The 24,091-nt window shown below is 40.0% G+C and overlaps 1 protein-coding gene and 1 long non-coding RNA gene across 4 annotated transcripts; one reads left to right on the top strand and one right to left on the bottom strand.

The window, feature by feature from the left end:
- Nucleotides 1-1,092: 1,092 nt before the first annotated feature.
- LOC139553557 (uncharacterized) lies at nucleotides 1,093-6,514 on the bottom strand. 2 transcript variants are annotated; one of them, XR_011670680.1, is made up of 3 exons: nucleotides 5,737-6,491; nucleotides 4,779-4,978; nucleotides 1,093-1,491 (listed from the first exon to the last, which is right to left on the bottom strand). It is a non-coding gene; the product is annotated as an uncharacterized lncRNA (long non-coding RNA). The 2 variants fall into 2 exon arrangements; XR_011670679.1 differs by having other exon boundaries at nucleotides 1,093-4,978; nucleotides 5,737-6,514.
- Nucleotides 6,515-6,681: 167 nt separating this feature from the next.
- Nucleotides 6,682-15,946, top strand: LOC139553556 (homeobox protein OTX2). 2 transcript variants are annotated; one of them, XM_071366024.1, is made up of 4 exons: nucleotides 6,682-7,005; nucleotides 9,995-10,211; nucleotides 10,651-10,802; nucleotides 11,163-15,946. In XM_071366024.1, exons 2-4 carry the CDS (start codon nucleotides 10,115-10,117, stop codon nucleotides 11,784-11,786), a joined length of 873 nt encoding a protein of 290 aa, XP_071222125.1. In that variant the 5' UTR covers nucleotides 6,682-7,005; nucleotides 9,995-10,114; the 3' UTR covers nucleotides 11,787-15,946. The 2 variants fall into 2 exon arrangements, with proteins under 2 accessions (XP_071222125.1, XP_071222126.1); XM_071366025.1 differs by lacking the exon at nucleotides 6,682-7,005 and having other exon boundaries at nucleotides 9,828-10,211.
- Nucleotides 15,947-24,091: the final 8,145 nt, after the last annotated feature.

Here is a 24,091-nt window from a genome sequence, read left to right as displayed (position 1 = left end):
CTAACAGGGGGTATGCTTGAGAAGTCGAAGCAGGGAGCTGGGGGCATCGCCAAAGTGTCAGTCAAAGCAAAGTGGGGTTTGGACAAGGTACAAACACCGACTGACTGACTGACATAAGAGCACTTCTCTCTCATTCTCTTCTAACAGTAGTACCAGACAATATATTCAAACAGGGTAGAGACCATGACTCTGATGGGAAACCAAGTTATAAATATTTCACTGTTTTAAAAACAGTTACTATATTTGATACACAAAGTACAATGTGTGTGTGTGTGTGTGTGTCTGTGTGTGTGTGTTACTCACCTTCCTCCCAGGGAGGTATAATCCACTGGGGGTTTAAATGCTCCACTGCTGTTGGGGGGCCTAAGAGAATACCTCAAGTAGCATGGTGGCTGAACCCCATCTCATATTCAGGTCAGATAACCAAAACAGCGCTGAGAGAGAGGTTAATATGGAAGAGCCACTACTTAACTGGCTCTCTCAACGCCTGAGATCTCACCAATCCCTCCAAAACTCACCTCACTCCAGAGAGTCAAGACAAGAAACCATTTGATAGGAATCATGAATAGTCACAGTTGTGTTAGCACGCTGTGCCCATTTCTAAATGTATTATGGGGATTACACACTTTTTTTCACACAATGTTACATTTTCAAATGTGTTAAGAATGCTTCCCGGAATCCAATTCAAATCCTGGGTTACCAAATAAGCCTGAACAAATCCTCCACATTTAGTTCTTACTCCTTTGAACTCTGTAACGGAGAGAGGTCCAGTCTGCAGGGCAGGTTTTACCACGCCAGGTTTTACCAGACACCTCAGCCTCCAGAGAGAGAGAGTGAGCTAGCCTAGCACTGGGTGGGCGGCCGTGAGAGAAAGCCTCAGAGAGAAAAAGAGTGAGAGAGAGAGAGAGAGAGAGAGAGAGAGAGAGAGAGAGAGAGAGAGAGAGAGAGAGAGAGAGAGAGAGAGAGAGAGAGAGAGAGAGAGAGAGAGAGAGAGAGAGAGAGAGAGAGAGAGAGAGAGATAGCATGTACTGTATGTAAGCCCAGGTCCACAGGATGTCTAGGAGTGGAGGAAGAGGCTGCTTGACAGTTACATCAACATAGATATCTTTATTTACACACCGCTGGGGTTGGAGGATAAGTCAGCCATAATATTACAGTGTCCTGGGTTGGTGAAAACCACAAACACTTAGTTTGAATGCAAGGGACATGATTTAAAATATATTGAATATCATTAATAATGGTAGCAACATATATCAACAATACAAGTACATTTTAATAAAAAATCATAGCAATCATAAGTTACATTGGAAAGCTAAACTTGCTCATAGAGTAAGCTAATGAACATCAAGTCAGTGTGAGTCTGGTGAGAGGTATCTTCCTCCTTGTATTATTTGTCCTTGTTGGATTTCTGTGTATCTGGACTTTGCTCTGTCATGTTGATGGTCTGAGGAGAGTGTATTTAATTGAATCCATGTGTTTGTTGCAGAGGCCCTGTGCAAACACAAGGCAAACAATTACAGCACTGATTAATAGGCATGCCATATTAATGGCAGAAGCAAACTGAGCACACGCTGAGCTGACACACGCACTCCCCTTCCTCACTATCCAGTTTTATAGAGGAAAAAACCATTCTATAAGATTAATACCCATAGAGTCATGACTATTACAGTGCTACCATTTTCTGAGGATTTTATAACACGATAACAGATTTACAAGATAATGTAATACAGCCAGCGAGTGAGAACACCAATACTGATACACTTGATGGTTAATATGTGAATTTTTCCATTTTCTATTTCATATTCAGCCCTAGAAGTCAAGCAGGCTCTAGATGAGTGTAGTTAACAATTCGCTGAGAATTAAGATCTACAAACAACAGATACAACTTTTCAAGAGCATCCTTTTAAGCATTCCGCAAAGTGAGCTTTTCTAGATTATTCCATCTCTAACATTTTAGCTATGTTTTTCACCATATCACTACCCATCTGTTCACACTCAGTCAAGAGGCAAGACAATGTTTCTGTAGCGAAGAAATCTAAACACCAGACAGCAGATCCTGACTAAATATGGTAGGTACCAGTTAGCAGATAGCAGATCCTGACTAAATATGGTAGGTAACAGTTAGCATACAGCAGATCCTGACTAAATATGGTAGGTAACAGTTAGCAGATAGCAGAGTTCTTCAACAACACACAGTGTGTGATTCTACAAGTTCAGTATACAGTATAATGATGGTACAAATGGTAAACAGAACCATGGATTTAATTTACAACATGAATCAAATAAAAACAAACACACTACATGATGCAGGAGAGTGTACAATTTCAGCCTTCATCTCATTAGACTGTGAGAAAATGACAGTGAAAATGCCTGCCGCCCCCTAAACCCAGGGGAATACTTTGAATGTGTATTGATGACCTGAAAGGTCAATGTTACATGTTACATTAGGCAAAGGGTTAGCCCCTTGCCATGAGGGAATAGCAGATAAAACAAGGTTTTCATTGAAGCCTTGTGTTACTTACACACCTTCACCAGGACACTAGCACATCCATCAAACCTGATGAACTCATTTCAATACAGTTTGTGATAAACCATTGTTCTGCTCATATCTCTCTCTCTCTCTCTCTCTCTACTCACAAAGCCAGAGGCGACATCTACAACTACATTAAATATGCTCTCCACATTTCATTCGTCTTCGTGTACGACAATTATTATTTATTTATTTTATTTTCACTTCTACTCAACATGAATTATAGTACCAATATCAATCATCATGGTATTTTTAAATCGACTACGGATCAATAACAAATAATTATGGCTTGACAATCTCAGAATCTCAGGTTCATATATAATGTGCACTGCATAAACTACCAGAACAAAAGTTATTCCAACCAGTGACAATGTTATGGGCCTAATAGCATCCTGAACGAACTATATTTACATGTACAAGTACATTTTCATTGTGTTGTTATTCTTACACTATACATGTATTATTATATTTAGTATTATATCCAGCATAACATATTTAAGATACAATGTATACAACAGTCGCTTGAAGAAACAAATGATTGAGCATTATAAAACGAACTAAAGGGTTCGGTAGGTTCTCCTAAATTAAGTTATATCTTAATAATAATGTTGAATCATCCTTGGTTGAATGAATGAGATTGCAGAAGAATAGTGTTATTTGAATCGTTGTTGTTCATTATAAATTCCTGACGTGGATTCTTTATTTCATAGAAAAATAAGACCTTATATTAGGCTATTTCAAAAAGATTGAAGGTCCTTTATGCTGTTAATTCACAGATATTAATCCTACAATATAGTAGACTGTCAACGTCTTCTCTTGATCCTGAGATTATGTCCGTTTTAAGGTGAAACAGTTTATATTGAGTTTTGGCGCAGAAAAAAATCCCCTTACATTCCACAGTCATCACGCGGGATTTTAAAACGAGGAGGAACGTGATGCTTCGACACAACCAAGCAATGAAGAGCAGCTTGCTTTATGTAGCCTAGCCTATTTGTGTATGTATTTTTATGTATGTATGTACAGTACGTATGTATGTATTTGTTTGTTCTATTCTAGTCTAAAAAAGAGACGTGTGTAGAAGTGTGCATGGGAGGGAGGAAGAAAGAGAGAGGGAGAGCGAGATTGAGCGAAGAGCGCACATCTGAAAATGTATAATATTTATTTTTGTTACATTTGTGTAAATATAAAACGGTGTAAATATATATATTTTATAATTGCATCATGGTGATGAATGATGATGAATGGGATACATTTACATGAACACGAGAAGGCAACGGGGATTTAATCATCGGTTAAAAAACATTGAGGTTAAAGTGTAAAGTGGTAAGTCATAGTGCGAATAGATGAAAAGAGGAAGAAGAATAGGTATAGGTAGAGTTTGATTCATACATCCAATTTGTGTTGAATTTGGGATTTGAATCCCGCAACTCTTAACCCCGGGTTCACTTACCAGAGGCACAGATAAAAGACCTCGTCCTTGTCAATTAGCCGGGAGTCAGTGGGAGCGCTGATTGCCAGAGGCGTTAACTCGTTTTCCCTTTAAACATCGTCCTCCTTTTAAGATAGAAAGTCCCCGAGGAGGGCTGGTGTTTGAATTTAATAAATAATTTAGCAATTTAAACGGCGAGGAGCAAGCGCGATGCTACGGATAACGATATCAGGCACAATGATTTTCCACACAACACCGTAATGTATTAGGCTATTAATGCAGGTAAACAACCTCTGTGCGTTATTCGATAGCTCTGGTTGCTCGTGCCACCTCTATGATCGGGCTATTATTTTAGTATTCGTGAGTTAATAATTATAAAGGTAGCCTAAAAAACGAAATGGCATGCTGAAAAGTAGGCCTTAAAATTAGTATAGATTTCAATAGCCTAAAATTAGCACACCGCAAGGCCTTCGTAGCTTTTAATTTGCTTAATTTAAAGGCTATGTTTTATGACAATACAACATAAGAAAAAAAGAAAAAATTTCGTTTGTTTTTACATCACTTCTGATTTGGCCTAATAATGAAACTTTCTTTGGGTAAAGCCTTTGAATTCAAGGAGAGGCCTGAGAAAAAGAGGGACCACTTTGAAAGCTTACTTTCATAATATACGTATAAACAAATACCTATATATATTTGTTTTTTATTACTATACCCAAAAGCACCGCGGGACAATCAAATCCCTAATGTTAACTAATGGAATTGGCTAATTTACTTCAAAAACACAAATGAAGAAAATGCAGATACAGTATTAACAGATACCTGACAACTTGCCATGTCCCTATACATCCCTCAGACAGAGAACGGCTGTAGGCTGAAGAAACCCCGGTCATAAACTAGATCACATGTTGGAAAACTTTACTCCAGTCGAGATGCAAACATGACGAGTCCGGAACAGAAGATTGATAGAGAAAAAAAAAGTCTAGACGGCGTGATCCCCGACGATTTCCATTCATCAAAGTCTGTCAAAATAAATAATATAGATTTTTACATTAGTCAATGTGTTTGATTGCGTAAAAACACAGGTCTAACGATTCAATACTGCACTTTTGACTTAGCCTAGGCTACTCTTAAGACTGCTAGAGAGGCAACTGACGATTTATAAAACCCAGGTTCTGTCTCTGTTTACAAATCTAAATCAATATTCGAATCCGTTTGAAGTGAGCGGGTTTGTCCGTGTGTGTGTATGTGCGTGTGTGTGCGTGTGCGTGTGTGTGTGTGTGTGTGTGTGTGTGTGTGTGTGTGTGTGTGTGTGTGTGTGTGTGTGTGTGTGTGTGTGTGTGTGTGTGTGTGTGTAGGTGTTCCTCAAAGCTCCTTAAGATGATACATTTACCAAGGCGTGCCAAAACCCTCGGCATATTGTTTTGGTGCGCATACAGGTTACATTCATTACAAGTGACGTAGGCTAATAGTTGTGGCTTGAGTCAATATCAATGAAGGACCTGTTAGATTGTCTGATCTATCAACTAATCAACTATAGTACTTAGGCCTAATTGTAAAGCGAATAATAACAATAATAATAATAATATTATTATAGAAAAAAAATAACTTATGTGATTTTTTTTTTGTAGAGGGATGCCATAAAACTATTAAACCTGTTATTATGTACACATATCATACATTTTTGTGAAGCGATCATTCAAAATGTAGGCCTCTGAATAACTCTGAATATCCAAAAAATGACGTTTTCATTATTCACATGAATTTAAAATAGTCATACCTTTGCGAGATAAAAACAGTTGATTTTCTCCTGAAGTGTAAGTGGCCGACAGTTCTCCAGTCAATTCAAGGGTGCAGGAAAAATGCATCCACTGAAATAAGTCGGATGTCACCAAACTCCTGCAGGGATGGTATTTTCTCTGTCGATGTGTTCCAGCCACAACAGCATGTCTTAACATGGCTGATATTTAAAGCTATTAACTTGTTTAAAAAATACACCACCAGGAAATAGTATTATATCTGGTAATAATATATAAGGGCCAAATCTTCGGTTAGTCCGCCTCGTATAGTATTCCCTGTACCCTGGCTGAATTTTGCTATATCAACTTGATCAGAGCAGACTGGGCGCTCTGTGGATGGGAGGACAGTTTTAAGGAAATAAGTCTCCTTAAATCCCCCCTTGCTACGCAATGGAATGTGAGAGGACCGTGTTTTAGCCTCCACTTGAAGCGCCTGCTTTTCGCCCGGACGGTTTTTGTCACCGGCCCCAGAATTGTCATGGATTCGTAGGGAATGCTCCATGTTGTTTTTAGCTCTTGTTATAAGTCATTATTCGTAAGATTAAAATACTGTGGTTATTGATTTTACCTTTCCCACTGATTATAACCATTTATTAACCGTGGGGCTAGTTTCATATTTACCATAATTGGGAACAGTTTATATAATTATAGTTCTAACTTCAGTGTGCTAAATAGACTTAAAATGTGATCATGTCAATTGTGATGGTTAAATGTGCTCCGTCCATTAACCACTCAAATGAGTCTTGATGCAGGGACACAATTGCTCCTATCCATTTGCTAAGATTTCCAGCCCTGTGAGTTTGAGGTTTTATTATTAATTTACTCTCAGTTCAGGGATGAAAATGTTGTCGGTCGCCCCTTCGCTGCCATTGGCTGAGGAGTTTGCGTCAAAGCGTAGCTGGCGACATTTGCTTCTCAGCAAATCTCCCCGCGAGAGAGAGAGACAGACCCCAGCTTCGAGTCCTCCAGACGTTTTCATTGGCCAGCCCTCTCTACAAATCCAACTCCAGCAACTTCCCCAGAACAGACTAACAAATCATAACCGCATGTATTTTACCATCATAAACGCTTTTGCACTATCCCATACATTGGTGCAAGTGTTGAAGATTAAAGTTTTGTCGGTATTTTTATTCGAATATATCCAAAGCGACAGTTACTTTTGATTGTTTACATTACAGGATTTCGAGAGAGCTATTTTATTCAAGGAAAGAACTGGACAAAGAACATTCTACTCCGGCACACAATCGAGAGTAAGTTGCCATTTATTATGATCATTTTTATTATTATTATTATTAGACTATTATTATAGCCTACCATTATATGTATAGGAGTCGTAATTGTTGTACAACAAAAGGATGTATTGGCTACCTATTAGCCTATACGCTATACAGACAACATCCCACAGCAGAAATATATATCAATTAAATGAAATTAACAATATAACAATACAATTCATTAGATAGTGTATTAGGCCCTATTAGGTCACTGTGTTTGGACAACTATTTATGGTCAATTAACACCTTGCATAACCTGGAGAAAGAGAGAAACGTCCTGACACATGTTAATCGAAGGATTAAACAAAACTCATTAGACCATTGAACACTCTGGTGTGTATTGTGTATGGATCTTCCATTTTAGCCTGAAGCCTACTGTAGGAAACTGGAAAACAGTTTTATGACACAGTTTCTGTCCTAAATGTGACAATGAATTCTGTAATTTTAAAACTCAGCGCTAGTTTGTAGCTACATTTATAGCCAAATAAGGCTAATAATTTGAGCCGTAATTTTGTCTTCAACATAAATATTGTATTGGAGAAATTTGAATAGCTAATATTTGTTCTACTCTTTCGATTACTTTCTTCAATCTGAATGCATTCCAGTGAATGTTCTCAGTTGGTGTGAAAATACATGCAGACAAAGGGCGATAATTGAGGAGGCGTGTAGTGAACCCTCTTTCCGCCTGTACAACACCTCCCTCCCCTACCGTCCTATATGGAACGGACAGTCGTGACAGGGCACGCGGGAGGGTCCTGGCAATTCTCTGAAATATAGCCTAACATCTCAAACATTTTGCTCTTTTTTTTAGCGTATGAGCTGTTTGCTTTGGTTTATACAAATTACGCTTGACCTACAGCTTAAATAACAAATGGCCCACATTTGCTTAAAAAAATCGTTTTATTTGTTAGAGGGACAGGTGTGTTTGTCCGTAACAAAAAGTCTTACAATATTTTCTAACACTTTAATATCGATTGAGTAGCCTAAAAAACACTATCTGGAAATGTGTTAGTCAAGTTATAGACCTGATGTTTCTTTTAAAAATATAGCCTATAGGCAAACATTTAGCATAGTCCTATATTGATTTGTTTCCATTAGGCTATCCATATGTCTAACAACAACGAAAAACGTCGTATGAACTGTTTTATTATGATTCTGCATGGCATATGGATATTAAATGAAAGAGAAGAACCTGTCTTATTTTCTTCAGCCTGCAAAATTATTATTATTATGACTGAATGCAGTGCAGAGTTGAGGATAGCGTCCTGTAATTAGGCTGCGCGTGCCACCCGGATTATCTCGTTAATTCATCAACATAAACATTTATCATAATTAATTCTTGGACAGGGTAATTATTATTGAGCGGGTGTGCAACTGGTAGACGAAGTCTGTTTAAAGTGTGACAGATTGAGTGGAGGGAAAAAAACCGTTGGATGGATATTAAAAAATGCCACTCCGGTCGAATAATCAAGAGACACTGGGGAGGGGGGGGGGTACCATAAATGTTATTTAAACCAGTTCTCCAGGTTTAAATATTCCAATAGTATAGAATTGTTCAATCTTTATGAAGATACTCATGGAACTAAGTTGTTAACCTCTCTTTAAATCAGACATATTTAAAGTCATTGAGAAAGTGTTTTTCCACAACCATGGCGTTTTTGGATTCAATTTCTGCGGGGGACCAGAACGAAAAAAGTATGAAAATGAATGCACTCACTACTGTAAGTCTCTCTGGATAAGAGCGTCTGCTAAATTACTAAAATGGAAATGTCCATGCTCTATAGGCTACCTGAAGAGAGTGCATAACCTACTATCAAATACATTCAAGTTAGTCCTGTGCTGTGTCATTAGTCAGTTCAACAACTGAATATTTCCGCGAGTAATATTATTTTTTGATTGATTCATAACCAATGTCAATAAATCATTAATTAAGCATGTATTTACCAATAAATGACATTATTTAGGCCAATTAAAAGGGAACTAGGCCTATATACTCCAGGCCCTTCATGAATCATCTACATTGTCTAAATAGGTTACTTTATAGCAGTTTGATTGGCAGGGCTGATGTTTCCTACAGCCCAAGGCTGAGGGTTTTTTAATGGGTTTTAACACCTTAAATTAGTCAAGAGGCGTTTTGACAGTGGGAGATAGGGGAGGGAGTTAGCCTATAACTGCTAATAGGGTTGGTTGCCTGTTTGGTTAACTCAAGTCCCCTAAGCGTGGGCCTCGTTATTAAAACATTTCGATTGCCTTCTGAACGTTATTCAACCTTGTAAATCTAATTACAGCAAGCAATTAATTAGGATGGAAATTGAGAAGAACCTATTGGGCACAGTCGAGTTCCATACTACTTTTAAATTGTTAGCTGAAGTAGCCTTCTTTTTTCACATTTGAATGGCATCCTATTCACGTTTACAGCGATTACTGGTGCGGACAAAACCAAGAGGCAGGGTGAAAAGCTTGGCCTAGTGAAATGGCTACAGTACAAAATGGGCCCGATAAGTTGACTGCATTGTTAGCTACTTTTCGCCAAAGGGTTTTTTGTTATCAGTCTCATTTATCAGGCCTACAGTGTCTTTGTCTCGGCAAATGGCCCCCAATCAATTCCCTTATATTTGAGACAATTAGCTGGGCTCTATGTAAATGATGATCCTTGCTGCGTCCCAATGTGTGTGCATTTGAGCGACTGTGTTTTGTTCTTTGAGAGTACTTGTTGCAATTAAGGATGTTGCTTTTTTGGCCTGGGGTGTTGGAGGGGGGAGTGGGGGGAGGGAGGAACGTTTGTCAAGATGAGCCACGCTCTCTTGAAGAGGACAGCTGGGGCTCTGGGACTGTTTTAAGAGCACACTGCGGTTGGATAGGGTTTATTGTCAACTAATCACAGCGCTGAGTCCATCAAATGCTATTTAAACTGGATGCAACTTGCTTTGCTCAATTTCTTCTCTTTTTATGATTTTTGCAATAGGCATTCAGCGGCAGAATCGAGACGTCGAGAAAAAGAACCAATAAACAACCAAGGACATCTAACGGGCCATACCCAATTTTCAACATTTTCTCCAACTTTACCCCCCAGTCCAACATTAGCATGATGTCGTATCTCAAGCAACCACCTTACACAGTCAATGGACTGAGCTTAACGACCTCCGGAATGGACCTTCTGCATCCATCCGTGGGCTACCCAGGTAAGTTCCAGGACTTTTTACGCGTGTGCATGGATGCTTTAATAATTTATGTCAACTCTTCATTTGATTAGATTTTCCAATTAGGGTCAAATCACGTAAAGCCATCATGGATATAATGCCTCTGGTTACTGATTTATATCTAAAACATGCTTTTTAACACCAAGGGATTAATGTTAATAATGCATTATCATAATGCTGAAATGAGGCAAGACATCAACTAAATTTTGCATTCTGTTGTACTGACTTGAAAATTCTTATTTCACTAAATGTTTGTAAAATGTCATTGGTCCTGAATTCGTCTTAGCCCTGCATAGCAAATATATGTTATTAAACAATGTTGTTTCACAGTTGTGTCTCAATATCCCTACTTTATATTCTGATAATCTTATGTGGGTAGAATTAACATTTTTAGTTATGTGCATATGTTTATTTTCAACAGCGACGCCCCGCAAGCAGAGACGAGAAAGGACGACTTTCACACGCGCCCAACTTGACGTTTTAGAGGCACTGTTCGGCAAAACTCGATATCCTGATATATTCATGCGCGAGGAGGTAGCACTGAAAATCAATCTGCCAGAGTCTCGTGTACAGGTGAGTGTTGACACAGGCACAAATACTCCCTATCACTGAATAATACATTTCCGCTGTTTGTGGCAACTCAAACGAGAGGAGACAGATGGCCATAACAGTAATTGGCATGGCATTCATAAACAGAAGCTTTGAAAAACAAAATAGACTACTACTCAGACTACGTTTACTGTGTCAAGCAGTGCTTTTCAACATCAGTATAATAACACATCTCCGAAGTCTATGATCAACACAACACACTTTTTCAAAATTATCTGGTTCATACGTAAAAGCCTATTATGTGACGCAAATAGGCTTTTACGTGTGAACCTTTCCTTACTGTTTGGGTGATTAATTGTGTTTGCTATTTTGTGTTTATTTTAGGTTTGGTTTAAGAACCGAAGGGCAAAGTGCCGCCAGCAACAACAGCAGCAGCAGAACGGGGGGCAGAACAAAGTGCGACCAGCCAAAAAGAAGAGTTCTCCAGCCAGGGAAGCGAGCTCTGAGAGCGGGGCGAGTGGCCAGTTCACACCGCCCTCAAGTACTACTTCAGTCCCTTCCATATCAACCAGCACCGCACCGGTATCTATTTGGAGTCCAGCTTCCATCTCTCCACTGGCTGACCCTCTTTCTACATCCTCCTCCTGCATGCAAAGATCCTACCCAATGACCTACACACAGGCCTCGGGATACAGCCAAGGCTATGCCGGATCAACGTCATACTTCGGCGGAATGGACTGCGGTTCTTACCTTACACCCATGCACCACCAGTTGTCTGGCCCCGGGACGACACTCAGTCCTATGAGCACCAACGCCGTCACAAGCCATCTGAACCAGTCCCCTGCATCCCTCTCCACTCAGGGCTACGGAGCCTCGGGGCTAGGCTTCAACTCCACGGCGGACTGCTTGGATTATAAGGACCAAGCCGCATCCTGGAAGCTGAATTTCAATGCCGATTGCTTGGATTATAAAGACCAGACTTCATCGTGGAAGTTCCAAGTCCTGTGAAAAGAACAATATGGCTATGTAAACTATTCAAACGATGATAATGATGATAAATCAAACATATAGCCCTGCCATCCTTCAATAAGATATATCCGTAAAATACTGATTATTCGTGTCGCCGGTAAGGAACTTCGAGAGAGAAAGAGAGAGGGGGGGGGGGGGGGAGGGGGGCGACTCTCCGTAGCGGCTCGTGTTGTTGGCATGAAGTTTAGCCCGGTCCAGCAGAAGAGAAGTCATAATTTATTTTAGCACTGGCAAAGATATTTTATTTTCATTAACCTCACAGGTTGAAGCCATCTCACCTGTCTGTCAGTGTGTATGTACCTCTATGCTTACAGTACAGCACCTGTTGGTTAATTGAAGGAAAACTTGAAGTCGACTCGTAGTAACTTATGGTACATCACAGCCACGGACAAATCCTTATTCAAGAACAACATTGGTAGAGGAGCCAATCTTTTGGTTAAGTGCTTGGGATGGACAGGCTTCATTTAAGCCTCTTACAACTTGCCGACCTATTGGCGGAGGAACACTTTGACCAGGAATGTTGTGTGGACTGCGCTCCCCCGAGGCGACACGGATTGACTACTTTATTTAAGAAAAAGTGTTTATAAGGAATCAAAATGTAGTTTCTAAGAGACAATCAGTGTGTGTCTTATATAAATGGTACATATGTGTTTGTTTTTTAAATCTGTGCTAGCCTTCGAAACTGTGATCTGTTGTATTGTATGCAATTTGTGAGCTCCCTCGCATCAGCGATGACTCTCTGCTGTGATTTTAATAGATTTGTAACTTTTTGAACAACAAGAAAATAATGGATAATGGTTAAATAATGATTATTGCAAGAGACAACCTGACTGTCCAAACATATGGTAGAACATCTGAGGGGATACTGGAAAAGAAATTCGATTGCTGAGACCTCTCTGGACTTAGCCTAGCGCGTCCCTATCCATTGATCACTCACGTTGATTGTGGATCCCTAACATGGCTCCAAAAATGGTGTGACCCCACCGCTGAACAGACATAAATAAAGGTCCTGAGATCAGACCCCCTCATTTATCAATGAACTAAATATGGATTCACTATTGACTGTGTGTGTGTGTGTGTGTTGATACATATTTATGTATTTTACAACGTCATCCGTGGACATCAGATATGGATTAAACCCTGTGGAAGTAGGTTTATATGTATGTTCCCTTACCTTGAATTGAACAAATAAATATTCATAGGAAGAGCCATAATACTATTTATTGGATGAATTGACAGAGAATGCACGTTGGATATGTTTATTGCAAAATATTGACTTGACTTCAGCCTTTCAAGCAAAAATTCAAACAAAATCTTGGTAGCCAAAATATATTGCAGGAGGCCTATGCCATGATATTATTTTACCCCAGATTACGATATTTTCTAAACGAAATTAATGAACGAATTGAATTGAGGTGTGTTAATTAGGTCTGTAATTGCTATCTTAGTAAGCAATCATTAGCCACACTTGGCCGTTCAATATCCTCCAATCAGTCTCAAACGGTAAACACGCAGCCTACTGTCTACATTGACCATTATTATAATAAATAAAACAATAATGGTGTTTCAGTCATACATTGGATAAATAATACCAGAGTAGGCCTATTTCAAGTCATACAATATAGTTGTTGCTCTTTTCTTTGTCAAACCCACAGACACAAAACATGGATTTGACTCTACGACGTTAAAACCGTGGTAGGCTACGATGACAGTGAATAAATAGGCTACGATGACAGTGATCAGCCTGCGTCGTTTATTTTTGCTATACAAAATAAGAGTTTAGGGCCTATGTATTTCTGGAACAGCCAGGGTATAGCACATTTTTTATATGTTGCTTTTTCTTAGTTTCCGGTCCCTCATTTCAGATAGTCTCAGCGACAGGAATGTGCTTCTTGGGAAAGTAGTGTTAATCCTGGCCTCAAAAAGAAACTAATCCCAATATTTTACTAGCGGGGTTTCTTTAGGGCACAGTCATTCAAAGACCGCCGCATGCTTCTGCCCAACCCTGCATTCCAAAAGCTGGCCTACCGTACCAGTTCGTTAAAAGCAGCCTCTCTACAAACACACTTTGACTGAGTTTTTGTTCAACTCATGGATTGACTCGATCTCTACAAAAATAATGAGGTTATAGCAACGATTCATGCCACTTAGTAATAATATTGTTAAACTGAAGCTGCCCATATTCTGCAAACTTTTTCCGAAATCAATTAAAGGGTAACAAAAGATGTCTGATTAGTTAAGTTATTCAAATATCTTGAAACACAGCTCTCTGGAAAGTTCCACTACGACTCGTCATTGCACAAAGTTTCAAGCCTGCCTTGATAGTATTTTTTTTTTTTTTAAGAATCTGATTTAGGGGGTGCACTGTTTGAGAACAATTGGCACCCCGGAGTCCTCTGGAGCTCAATGGAGAACTTCTACAAAACTAAATCTGGCGAAGGCAAAGAAAGTGGGTGGGGAAAGGGTTTTACCGTCGGCTCCGGGTTATTTTTGAAAGTCTGACTCTGAGTATTTAACGTTATTGTGAGTTGACTGAGGCAAAGTCAGACAGGCAATCGAATCTTTAATTACTCCATGCCTATGCAGTAATTGTAAGAAGTCGAACATTCAATTAGCATCCTTGACATTGCCAATAATCTCTCTTTCATTCGAGTCCTCAGTAAAAGAAACACACTAATTAAAACCCGGGTTTGAAATAATTGAACCATTAAAAAGAGGGCTAAAGATTTGGATTTCATTCTTTTTATTCCATTTTATCCCTTAGTTCAGAAAAAGTGGTGACTGAACCGTGTGTGCGTGTGCGCGCGCGTGTTTGTGTGTGCGTGTTGGTGTTCGTGTGTGTAATGTAAATCATCATTATTATCAGCTATAATAGATGGTTAGTTTAGATGTAAGTGAAAGTTCAGTTGTATCAACCTAAAGGTCTAGTTGAGTGCAAGAAGCCTAGTAATTGTAAAAAAAAATTATAATAATACATTTTAAAAACGTATATGTAACAAACAATGAAACAATAATCATTCAAATGTAAACAATAGATGCAGTTGTCTGTGGCATGCATGTTAAAGAGATTGCGTCTCCTCGTGCAGTGTCAACTGGCCTCTGCCCTCCAGACTGTACAATGTGTTTCCATGTTTGAAATTGAAGGTCACTTGCAGGAAGATTTATATAATAACGGACAACTTTCGGTCGGCTATAAGCATTTGGTTTGACCATAAATGATCAGTGTTCATAAGGGGAAATCCCAAATATAAGCGCACGTAATTTGGATATGTGTGTAAAGTGTGGAATTAATTTTAGGCGCAGGAATTAAGGATTCGGATTGGGCCCTAGCGCACAGAGCCTGGTTCCGCTCTAGGTTTCGTCACTGTTTGCTCTTTGGGGTTTTAGCCTGTGTTTCTGTATAATCACTTTGTGACAACTGCTGATGTAAAAATGGCTTTATAAATACATTTGATTCATTCACAGCACATAAGCTATTCATGAGAGATTCTAATGGAAATATAACAAAAATCAACTAACTCATACAATGCAATAAAAACCCTTTGTAATTAGGTTTAACACAAGTTAAATAACAACATGTATACTATCTATGAATGCTCATACTCAACAAATATTATTTTAGAGGTCAAATCGGCTGCTAAATAACTGTCAGACCAGGCTGGGCTGGGCTGTGGCTGGGCTGTGGTTGGGCTGTGGCTGGGCTGTAGCTGGCTGGCTGGTCAGACAGTGTAGTACAGTAGGGTTGACATATTCCGTTGAGGAGAAACTCTAAGCAGGGAAACTTTACGCACAACTTTACGCACATGCACACCATGGTGATAACTGATGATAACAATAAAAATAATAGACCCAATGAGAATAATAATAATAATGCTAAAAATAATACTAATTAATAATACTAAGAAGACAAAATCACAACCATCACCATCATCTAAAGCTTTTTCATCCAACTGTCTCCTTTTCTTTTTATGTCAGATGGTCCAACACCATCCGTAGACAGTTGCTTTCATTTTTGGTGTAATTCTCATTTCTGGATTAGGTTTAAAATACAGGATTCAATCTTGCTATGTCACATGCTTGTGCAAAACACCCATTGCATTTGTAGACCTATCATTAAAATAAATGAGCCACTAACTATCCATATGTGTTCCTCCATATGAAGGATGTGATTTATTTACCTTCCTAATGTGTTTAATCATCGAGATCTAAGGAAGACGCAGGATAAATCATTCACCTAAACAATGCACTAATAATCAGGTCTTGTTGATAAGTGCAGTGACATTCTGAGGCACAACAGGCTCACTGAGGGTTATAACTTTTGAAAGTGATATTTTAAGCGTGCACAAGTGACGGTGAGATTAGACGCCAGGTGCGCATACCCCATATTGAAGACCCCATTCCTACAGTCAGACTCGGAGTTTTAATAAAAAGCAAGCCGCACTGAAGAGCATATGGGACCGGCAGACGCTGCATTAATCCCTCCGATCTTTTGTTAACATCACAACAATAGGCTGCACTTAGCCTACAGCACTCCTGGTCCTGCCAGCCATGCACCGCATCACCATAACCACCGTCGGGAAGGCCCACACCAAGTGCTCACTGGAGACGCCCGGATGCAACCTGCGCAAGACGCGTGAGTGGCCCGCGTGATGTTGGGAAAAATTTTACAAGCCCTAAAACGCATTCCCAGATTATTACCTCAAAGTAAGTGAACATGATCTCTGATTACAGGCTACGAGGCCATCGACTGACGCTTCAACAAAGAAACAGGTGATGAGCACCTTCTTTTAGACAGGATCAACTATTATTGGACATTCATTCATAAAATAAATAAAAACGACAATATCCAAATGTAAATGTGTATTATTAATATAATTAATGATAGCGTACTATGTATAGGGCTATTGGTAGTTTATTAGAAGTCAAGTCAACCGTTATCAGTTGATAACGATTTAGGAATGAGGACCACGATAATGAGTTTACATTTATGACAACCGCGTCCACTATTGTGCTGACAATGACAATTATTGCTATATTCTTTTGGTTGAACTTTTTCATATATCAGACGATATACCGTTTAGGAAGGACATTATATTCCAGACAGATTTATTTAGGCAAGAATATGGTCTGGAAAGTGGGAGTAGGCTAATGTGTCCCTAATTCCAAATGTTGGCAAGCAACAGCTTAAAAGAACCATCCTGCAAAAATAGTATGCAAAAGACTTTCTCATTATCAGTTCGAAAAGCTTCAATTTGTTCCCCCTTTTCTTTTGTCCTTTCCATCAGTCTCGGGTATGGATACAAATCCTCTATGGCTTGGAACATATATACTGTCGAGAAATACTGCATATATGGCTACATGTAAACAAAACACCCATCATTTACTTTGAGCAATGAAAAACTGGCACACTATCCGTATGCTACACATGCAGACCTCTCAAATTAGCGATTTGGAGAAGAAAAAAAAATATATAATTATAAGACACTCTCAACCAATCATGATGAGATTTGTGCAGAATTCGACTTGAACCATCAATGAGACCTTTTGGCAAATGTTTAATGATTCAAGAAAAACGGAAAAAAAGATGAATGGTGTTAGGGAGAGTCGTTGGTGTTAGGGAGAGTCGTTGGTGTTGGGGAGAGTCGTTGGTGTTAGGGCGAGTCGTTGGTGTTAGGGGGAGTCGTTGGTGTTAGAGGGAGTCGTTGGTGTTACTACTACAACTATTACTACTACTACTACTACTATTACTACTGCTATTACTACCACTACTACTACTATTACTACTGCTATTACTACCACTACTACTACTATTACTACTACTACTATTACTATTACTACTACTACTACTAAAGTACAATAATAATAATAATAATATCAAACATTAATTCAGCACTATCCCTCTTATCCAGGCTCAGCAAACACAGCCCTATATTTTCTGCATTACTTATTTAAGTTTGTAACATCATCAGTGAATTTGATAATCTTGCCAAAGATTAAATTAAAAGGGTTTTGTACCCATAATAACAGATTTAGATGTTTTAAAATGAAATCTAACAGGATTGGAGTAAACCACTAAAAAGCATGTGATTTTAATTTGTTCGACTGCTCACACAAATCCGTGGATTTACAGAGATCTGGAACTGATAATAGTACAGCAGGACTAGTTGGAGGTCTGATAATAGTACAGCAGGACTAGTTGGAGGTCTGATAATAGTACAGCAGGACTAGTTGGAGGTCTGATAATAGTACAGCAGGACTAGTTGGAGGTCTGATAATAGTACAGCAGGACTAGTTGGAGGTCTGATAATAGTACAGCAGGACTAGTTGGAGGTCTGATAATAGTACAGCAGGACTAGTTGGAGGTCTGATAATAGTACAGCAGGACTAGTTGGAGGTCTGATAATAGTACAGCAGGACTAGTTGGAGGTCTGATAATAGTACAGCAGGACTAGTTGGAGGTCTGATAATAGTACAGCAGGACTAGTTGGAGGTCTGATAATAGTACAGCAGGACTAGTTGGAGGTCTGATAATAGTACAGCAGGACTAGTTGGAGGTCTGATAATAGTACAGCAGGACTAGTTGGAGGTCTGATAATAGTACAGCAGGACTAGTTGGAGGTCTGATAATAGTACAGCAGGACTAGTTGGAGGTCTGATAATAGTACAGCAGGACTAGTTGGAGGTCTGATAATAGTACAGCAGGACTAGTTGGAGGTCTGATAATAGTACAGCAGGACTAGTTGGAGGTCTGATAATAGTACAGCAGGACTAGCTGGAGGTCTGATAATAGTACAGCAGGACTAGTTGGAGGTCTGATAAAGCAGAATATCACACATTCTTTTCACATAGTCCTACTGTAACATATTGCTCATGCCTGGTTATAAGCTACAATGAATACTTTTTACTGAGCAGACCAAGGTTTTTGACTTACTTGTTATTATTCATTTGAATGATCAAAATAGTTTCAGAGATTAAAGGTGCATACTAACACATATTCCATTGAGGTCCAAAAGTCAGATCAAAAAGTGAAAAATAATATTTGCTAGCTGTAGCTAATAATATCTATGTGCAAATCAATAACAAATGTTGTATTCCTCTCTGAACAGTTGCTGGGATGCAGCACTATTTCACTAAATACTACATGGTTTGTTAAGTCATTAAAAACTGATAACATTCACAGGCTATTGATGTCAGGGGCCAGTAAGTTTCTTACCCTGCTTGTCTTCTGTTCCCTCACAGAAGATTAATATGGACGTTTATCGGGCCAGTTGCTAGGGCCTTTTCAAGGCGTTGGCGGTGTTTCTCATTAGAACATGATGTAGCCTCGACCTACTTGTATGATAGGTGGGTTTGAAGGGGGGTAGCGTGATCCATTACATTAGGAAGAATCATATTTTGTTGGAAAACTCAACTCCAAAAGATGATTACAGGATCTCAGCATATGTTATAATAAAACCACATGTTATTATGTATATTGGTCAAGTTAATACCTAGTCAGTTAATGTCTACCTAGTTAGAACTAAACATGGAGTCCATGTAGGACCAGGGATTTAACAGCTCTTGGATTAACAGAGCATTCCATGAGAGGAAACATCTATCAACCCCCCTTTGACTAACAAACCATAAATAAAAAATCTCCTTAAGAGACAAATGGAAATACTTTTATGGTGGATTACATGTATCTAATGTCCTCCACGCAGCGGCTTGATGGGGACTAAAGTGCTCGAAATGAGGTGGAATGCGAAATGATAATCGCCTGATCAACAAATATTCCCAGAACTGACAACCCTAATGGTCGTTGGTGTGGCCACAAGCCATATAATAATATGATTTAACTGTAGACATCAGCTGTGTTTGGAAAGGTCATGCGAAATTCATATTATCCTCCACATATGTTCTCTAATCCTAGAAATCTATAACGTCACTTAGGCCTGTATAAAAGTGTACAGGCCTACCTAAGCATCATCCATCAATCAACTCGACAGGGAAACTAGAGAAAAATGGTGATGCAGACTATATCCAACGCATGAAGGCTTTGATCTAAACAAACATAAGAAAACAGATTCATGATTCGATGCTGGATGACTCACCACTACACTCTCACCCAAAGCGCGTCCCAGTGAGCGAGGCACTTCTCTCTCCCACATGATCCCACTGAGACACCTCATTATGGCAATTAGGCAGGTGCACGCGATGAGGCCTCTGATAATTAAGGCTACACCTTTCTAACGAACTCTCGGCAGCTCTTAATCTCCAGCAAACAAGATACCCTTGTGTGAAAGTGTATAAGGAACCAGAAATTAATTAGCTGAAACCAACAGATTACAGTTGAGAGACCCCCCTAGATGGACAGCGGTTAGTAACGAGACTAGAAGTTGGGAATGGGATGAGGTTAATGTAGAGCACCCCCGACAGACAGCACTACAGCTCCTTTTATTTCATTTTTTCCCCATTAAGTGTTATACATCAATGAACTGTTTCGAGTTGTCATCCAGACAGAGTCTAAGCCTTTTTGAAGTCATGGCGCACAACTATGCACCCAACGTGCTTTGAATATCTATTATGGGAAGCGAAAGCATAACTTTTTTCACTGAAATTCTAGAACACCAATACTTATCCACTTTTCCACTCAGATCAGAGCCTTTTCACTTATTCTTTGCTTCAAGATGAAAATCTCATATTCACTGAGAGGTTATTGTTATCAATGTGGGCACATGATAAGGGAAAGGAAAGGACTTGCTGTCCTCCAAGCCCCTCTCACTGTTATTCAACTGTGTTTCTTGTTCTGTAGGCCTACTTCATAATACGTCCACAAAGGCTCAGATTGCATCGAATTGTTAGGAGAAAAGGTGACTGAGCCCTCACTGGACCACTTCATTATCTTGATCAAAGGCAGGAGAAATCTGATCCCTCATTCAAGGTTGAATTGTGTTCTTCGTGGTGTAGGGGGTATGTTACCCAAAGCACTGTTCCAAGGCCAGTTTCACTGTTGACTTCTCAATGGTTGAGAGAGAATTCATGGGTTGCACCTTTGTCACTTGGTCGCAATTTTTGGCGCTCTCAATCTTAGCTAGCTAGCTAAAGTTATACTGCATCTAAAGTCAATCTGTCAATCTGGAGACATCACAACGATGACAAAAGCTTGTCCTACTAATTACTTATTCTTTGCAACCTGGACTCAGGGGTAGACATTACATAGTAAATGCAAATTCGCAACACCAATTAGTATAATATGTTACGTTTCATATGGTATGTATTAATTTGCGGATGTCCATCATCCATTTTGTATATGTTATGAATTTAGTACAATATATTACGAATTTGTTAAATGTATGATATGTTACGAATTCCAAATTGTTGTGGCTAACGTTAGCTAGGTGGCTAATGTGAGCTAGGCTAGGGGATAAGGGTTAGGAGTTAGGTTAAAGGGATAGGGGAAGGGTTAGTTACTATGCTAAGTAGTTGCAAATTAGCTAAAAAGTAGTAAGTAGTTCCAAAGTTGCTAATTAGCCAATAATGCTAAAGTTGATCTTGACCTTTAGGTTCGTTCAGCCTAATTTGAGTGTCCCGGATTTACATTTACTATGTTATGTCTAGTCTATGAGACCAGGCTGCCTTTTGAAATATCCTGTGTTTCCAAGCCACAGTAATGCTCTTTAGACAAAATCTTCATCAGCGCCCATTGAGACTGCATTGAGTAGAATGCTCAGCTGGGCATTAGTCCTAAAACAAACGTTAAAAACATTATTGTGACGAAACGTGCAACCTATGAATAGGGTCGGATTATTGAGGCTGGATATAGAACTTTGCGTTTTGGCAACCAGTGCCTTGATCCCTCTCTACCACAGTGACTGGGGTATAATCGGACATTTGACCCTCATGACTCACACCCTTCCCCTAAAGCTTCATGTACCACCATGTCCCTGTGGAGTATAGGGGTGCACAGCTGAGCACAACACATTTTTGTGAATATTAAAGATGTGAAATGTACAAAGTGCTTACTGTCATTTAGGCTAAGTAAAGAATATTAGTCGCAATGTAACAAGTATAAGAGCAGTGTGTCAAAGGAGAATGGAGGAAACACAGAGAGAGACCACTTCCATCAACATTGTCCCTCACATCCCTCCCTTCAGACCCTGTTCCCACCTCCAGGACACCTTGAATAATTTCTTTTTTTTATTTTACAGTGCAGGATCAGGGGAAGCTGCTCCAGCTGTCACAATACCATCAGCTGTAACCCACGCAGGCCCAGGTCCACCATGCTGCTGAGCTAAGGGAGAATTAGACAGAATGAGGAGAGCCCAGTCTGCGTGCCCTGCTCCACTCCGCTCTGCTCCCAATCATCTTACTGCTCTGCCCTCCTATTACCCTCCTTGGCCCATCCAACACTACTGCTGGATTCAGACCCCATGTCCTACTGGGCCTGCCCACACCACAGCAGACCATAACCAGCCACCAGCATAATGCTTGCAGAGGCTCAGCCAGGTGTAGTTATGGTAGGCTAAACCAGGCACAGATATTAATATAACTAACTGATGGAAGTCTTTTTGATAAAGGCACATAAACACATTAGTATATGCATTTTATTACACAGAAACAACACAATAAAAATGTAATAAATCAAATACAAATGTAATAAACATCCAAAAAGCTGAGTCCCATTCCACTTTACAACATTGAATAAATGATATGTGTTCCTCATCAGTTCATCAAACTCCTGCCATTTTTGGCTTTTGTTTTCTCAATTAGTTCTCCGTTCCAGCCGACTCTATTCCCACTGCATAAATACGCCAGTGTTTTGGCTTGGAAGTGGAGCCAACAAACACATTGCCATGTCATGTATAGTATCTGTCTCATGTTCTCTGGGTCTATGAGCCAGTATGACAGGCCACTGAGCCCAGACAAGACAACAGGGCATCACTTACTGAACGCCAAGCATTTAATATGGCTTAGGGGTACTGGTCTGATTCAAGTGAAATCTTACAAGAATAGTGAAATCTTACTTATAAGGCCTATTTGACAGTTTTCCAATGTCTTCCATCTACCTCTTCTAATCCCCCCATTCCCCTCCACCTGTTTGTCTCTGGTTTGCCTCCCTCTCTCGTGAGACCTTATGGGGTGGTAGCTGGGGCTGGGTGAGGCGAGGGAGTCGTTGGGTATAGGGACAGATGCAGCCTCTTCCCTCCCCTCTCGCTATCTCCCCTCTCTCCCCCCTCCCCTCCCCTACCCTCCCCTACCCACCTATTTGGGCCAAACATTAGGGCTGAGCGGCCGCACATGTGCCATACCAGCGGCTTGGCCACCAGTTATTATCCCACCCCAGACAAAAGGGTATTTAGGCAGGCCGGGGGCAGCCTGCCTGCCCAGGGGGAACACAATGCCATGAGGCTGGCGGGCCTGTGGCCGCAGGCTCCTGAATCACGTGCCCGCTTGTGTGTGTGAGCGTCAGGGGGCATCTGTTATGTGTGTGTGTGTGTGTGTCACCCAAGGTATTATGCCATGGAGGGGTTGAGGGGGGGGCAGGAAGAGAGGGGGGGGGGGGGGGGGCATAGGGGAAAGGGAGGGGACTGGGAATGTTTAAAAACAATTGTATCCATTATGATTAAATGAGGTCTTCAAAGAAATGCATTGTGGGCTCTAGCGTTGCCCACTCATAACAGGTCAGTCTCCACTGCTGTTGACATACACACGGCTGTCCGTTACTGCTGTTTAATAGTGCAGTTATAGGGTATTGGGTTTTATTGTTGTATTTTTATTACTGATTGCTATCTATTATAGTATAGAGTAGTAGGCAACTATCGTAATCCCTTTACTGATACAGCGTCAGTATGAGGTGCCATACATTCTGAAACATAACTAATGAATGAAGTTCAATAAATACAGCAGGCATTCTATACATTTGGGAACCCTCCCACAGTCCTCCAGCACCCCCTAGTTGAAACAGTTTTCAGTCCAATCCCCTCATTCTGTAGCCTGGGGTATTCAGCCCCTGATTCAAGACCTGTCTGAACTGGGCCTCTATAGCCTGCTGATGGCTGATCCACCAGAGGTTTTCACCAAAGGATGGAGTCTCTGTGTATGTCACGAGGTGAAAAAGTGAGAGGTTCTTAGGATCTAGGTTGAGCAGGCAGCGTGAAGTAGGCTGGAGGCAGACAACAGTGGATCAGTTTTTAACATTTATTTTGAAGGCATGGCTTTCTCCATTAAACTTTTCAAATGTTAACCATCAATTCATTGAGTTGTCCATACTTTGCCTCCACTTATCAGTTACTCCATTTCCATTA

The sequence above is a fragment of the Salvelinus alpinus genome, chromosome 25 (genome assembly GCF_045679555.1).
Source record: "Salvelinus alpinus chromosome 25, SLU_Salpinus.1, whole genome shotgun sequence".
NCBI lineage: Eukaryota > Metazoa > Chordata > Actinopteri > Salmoniformes > Salmonidae > Salvelinus > Salvelinus alpinus.
This window is presented reverse-complemented; position numbering and strand designations above follow the sequence as displayed.

Excerpts from the sequence above, each read along its gene's own strand:
- LOC139553556 (XM_071366024.1), top strand. The coding sequence starts at position 10,115 with ATGATGTCGTATCTCAAGCAACCACCTTACACAGTCAATGGACTGAGC. Across the intron at positions 10,212-10,650 it reads TCCATCCGTGGGCTACCCAG|CGACGCCCCGCAAGCAGAGA; the intron begins GTAAGTTCCAGG and ends TATTTTCAACAG. Across the intron at positions 10,803-11,162 it reads TGCCAGAGTCTCGTGTACAG|GTTTGGTTTAAGAACCGAAG; the intron begins GTGAGTGTTGAC and ends TGTTTATTTTAG.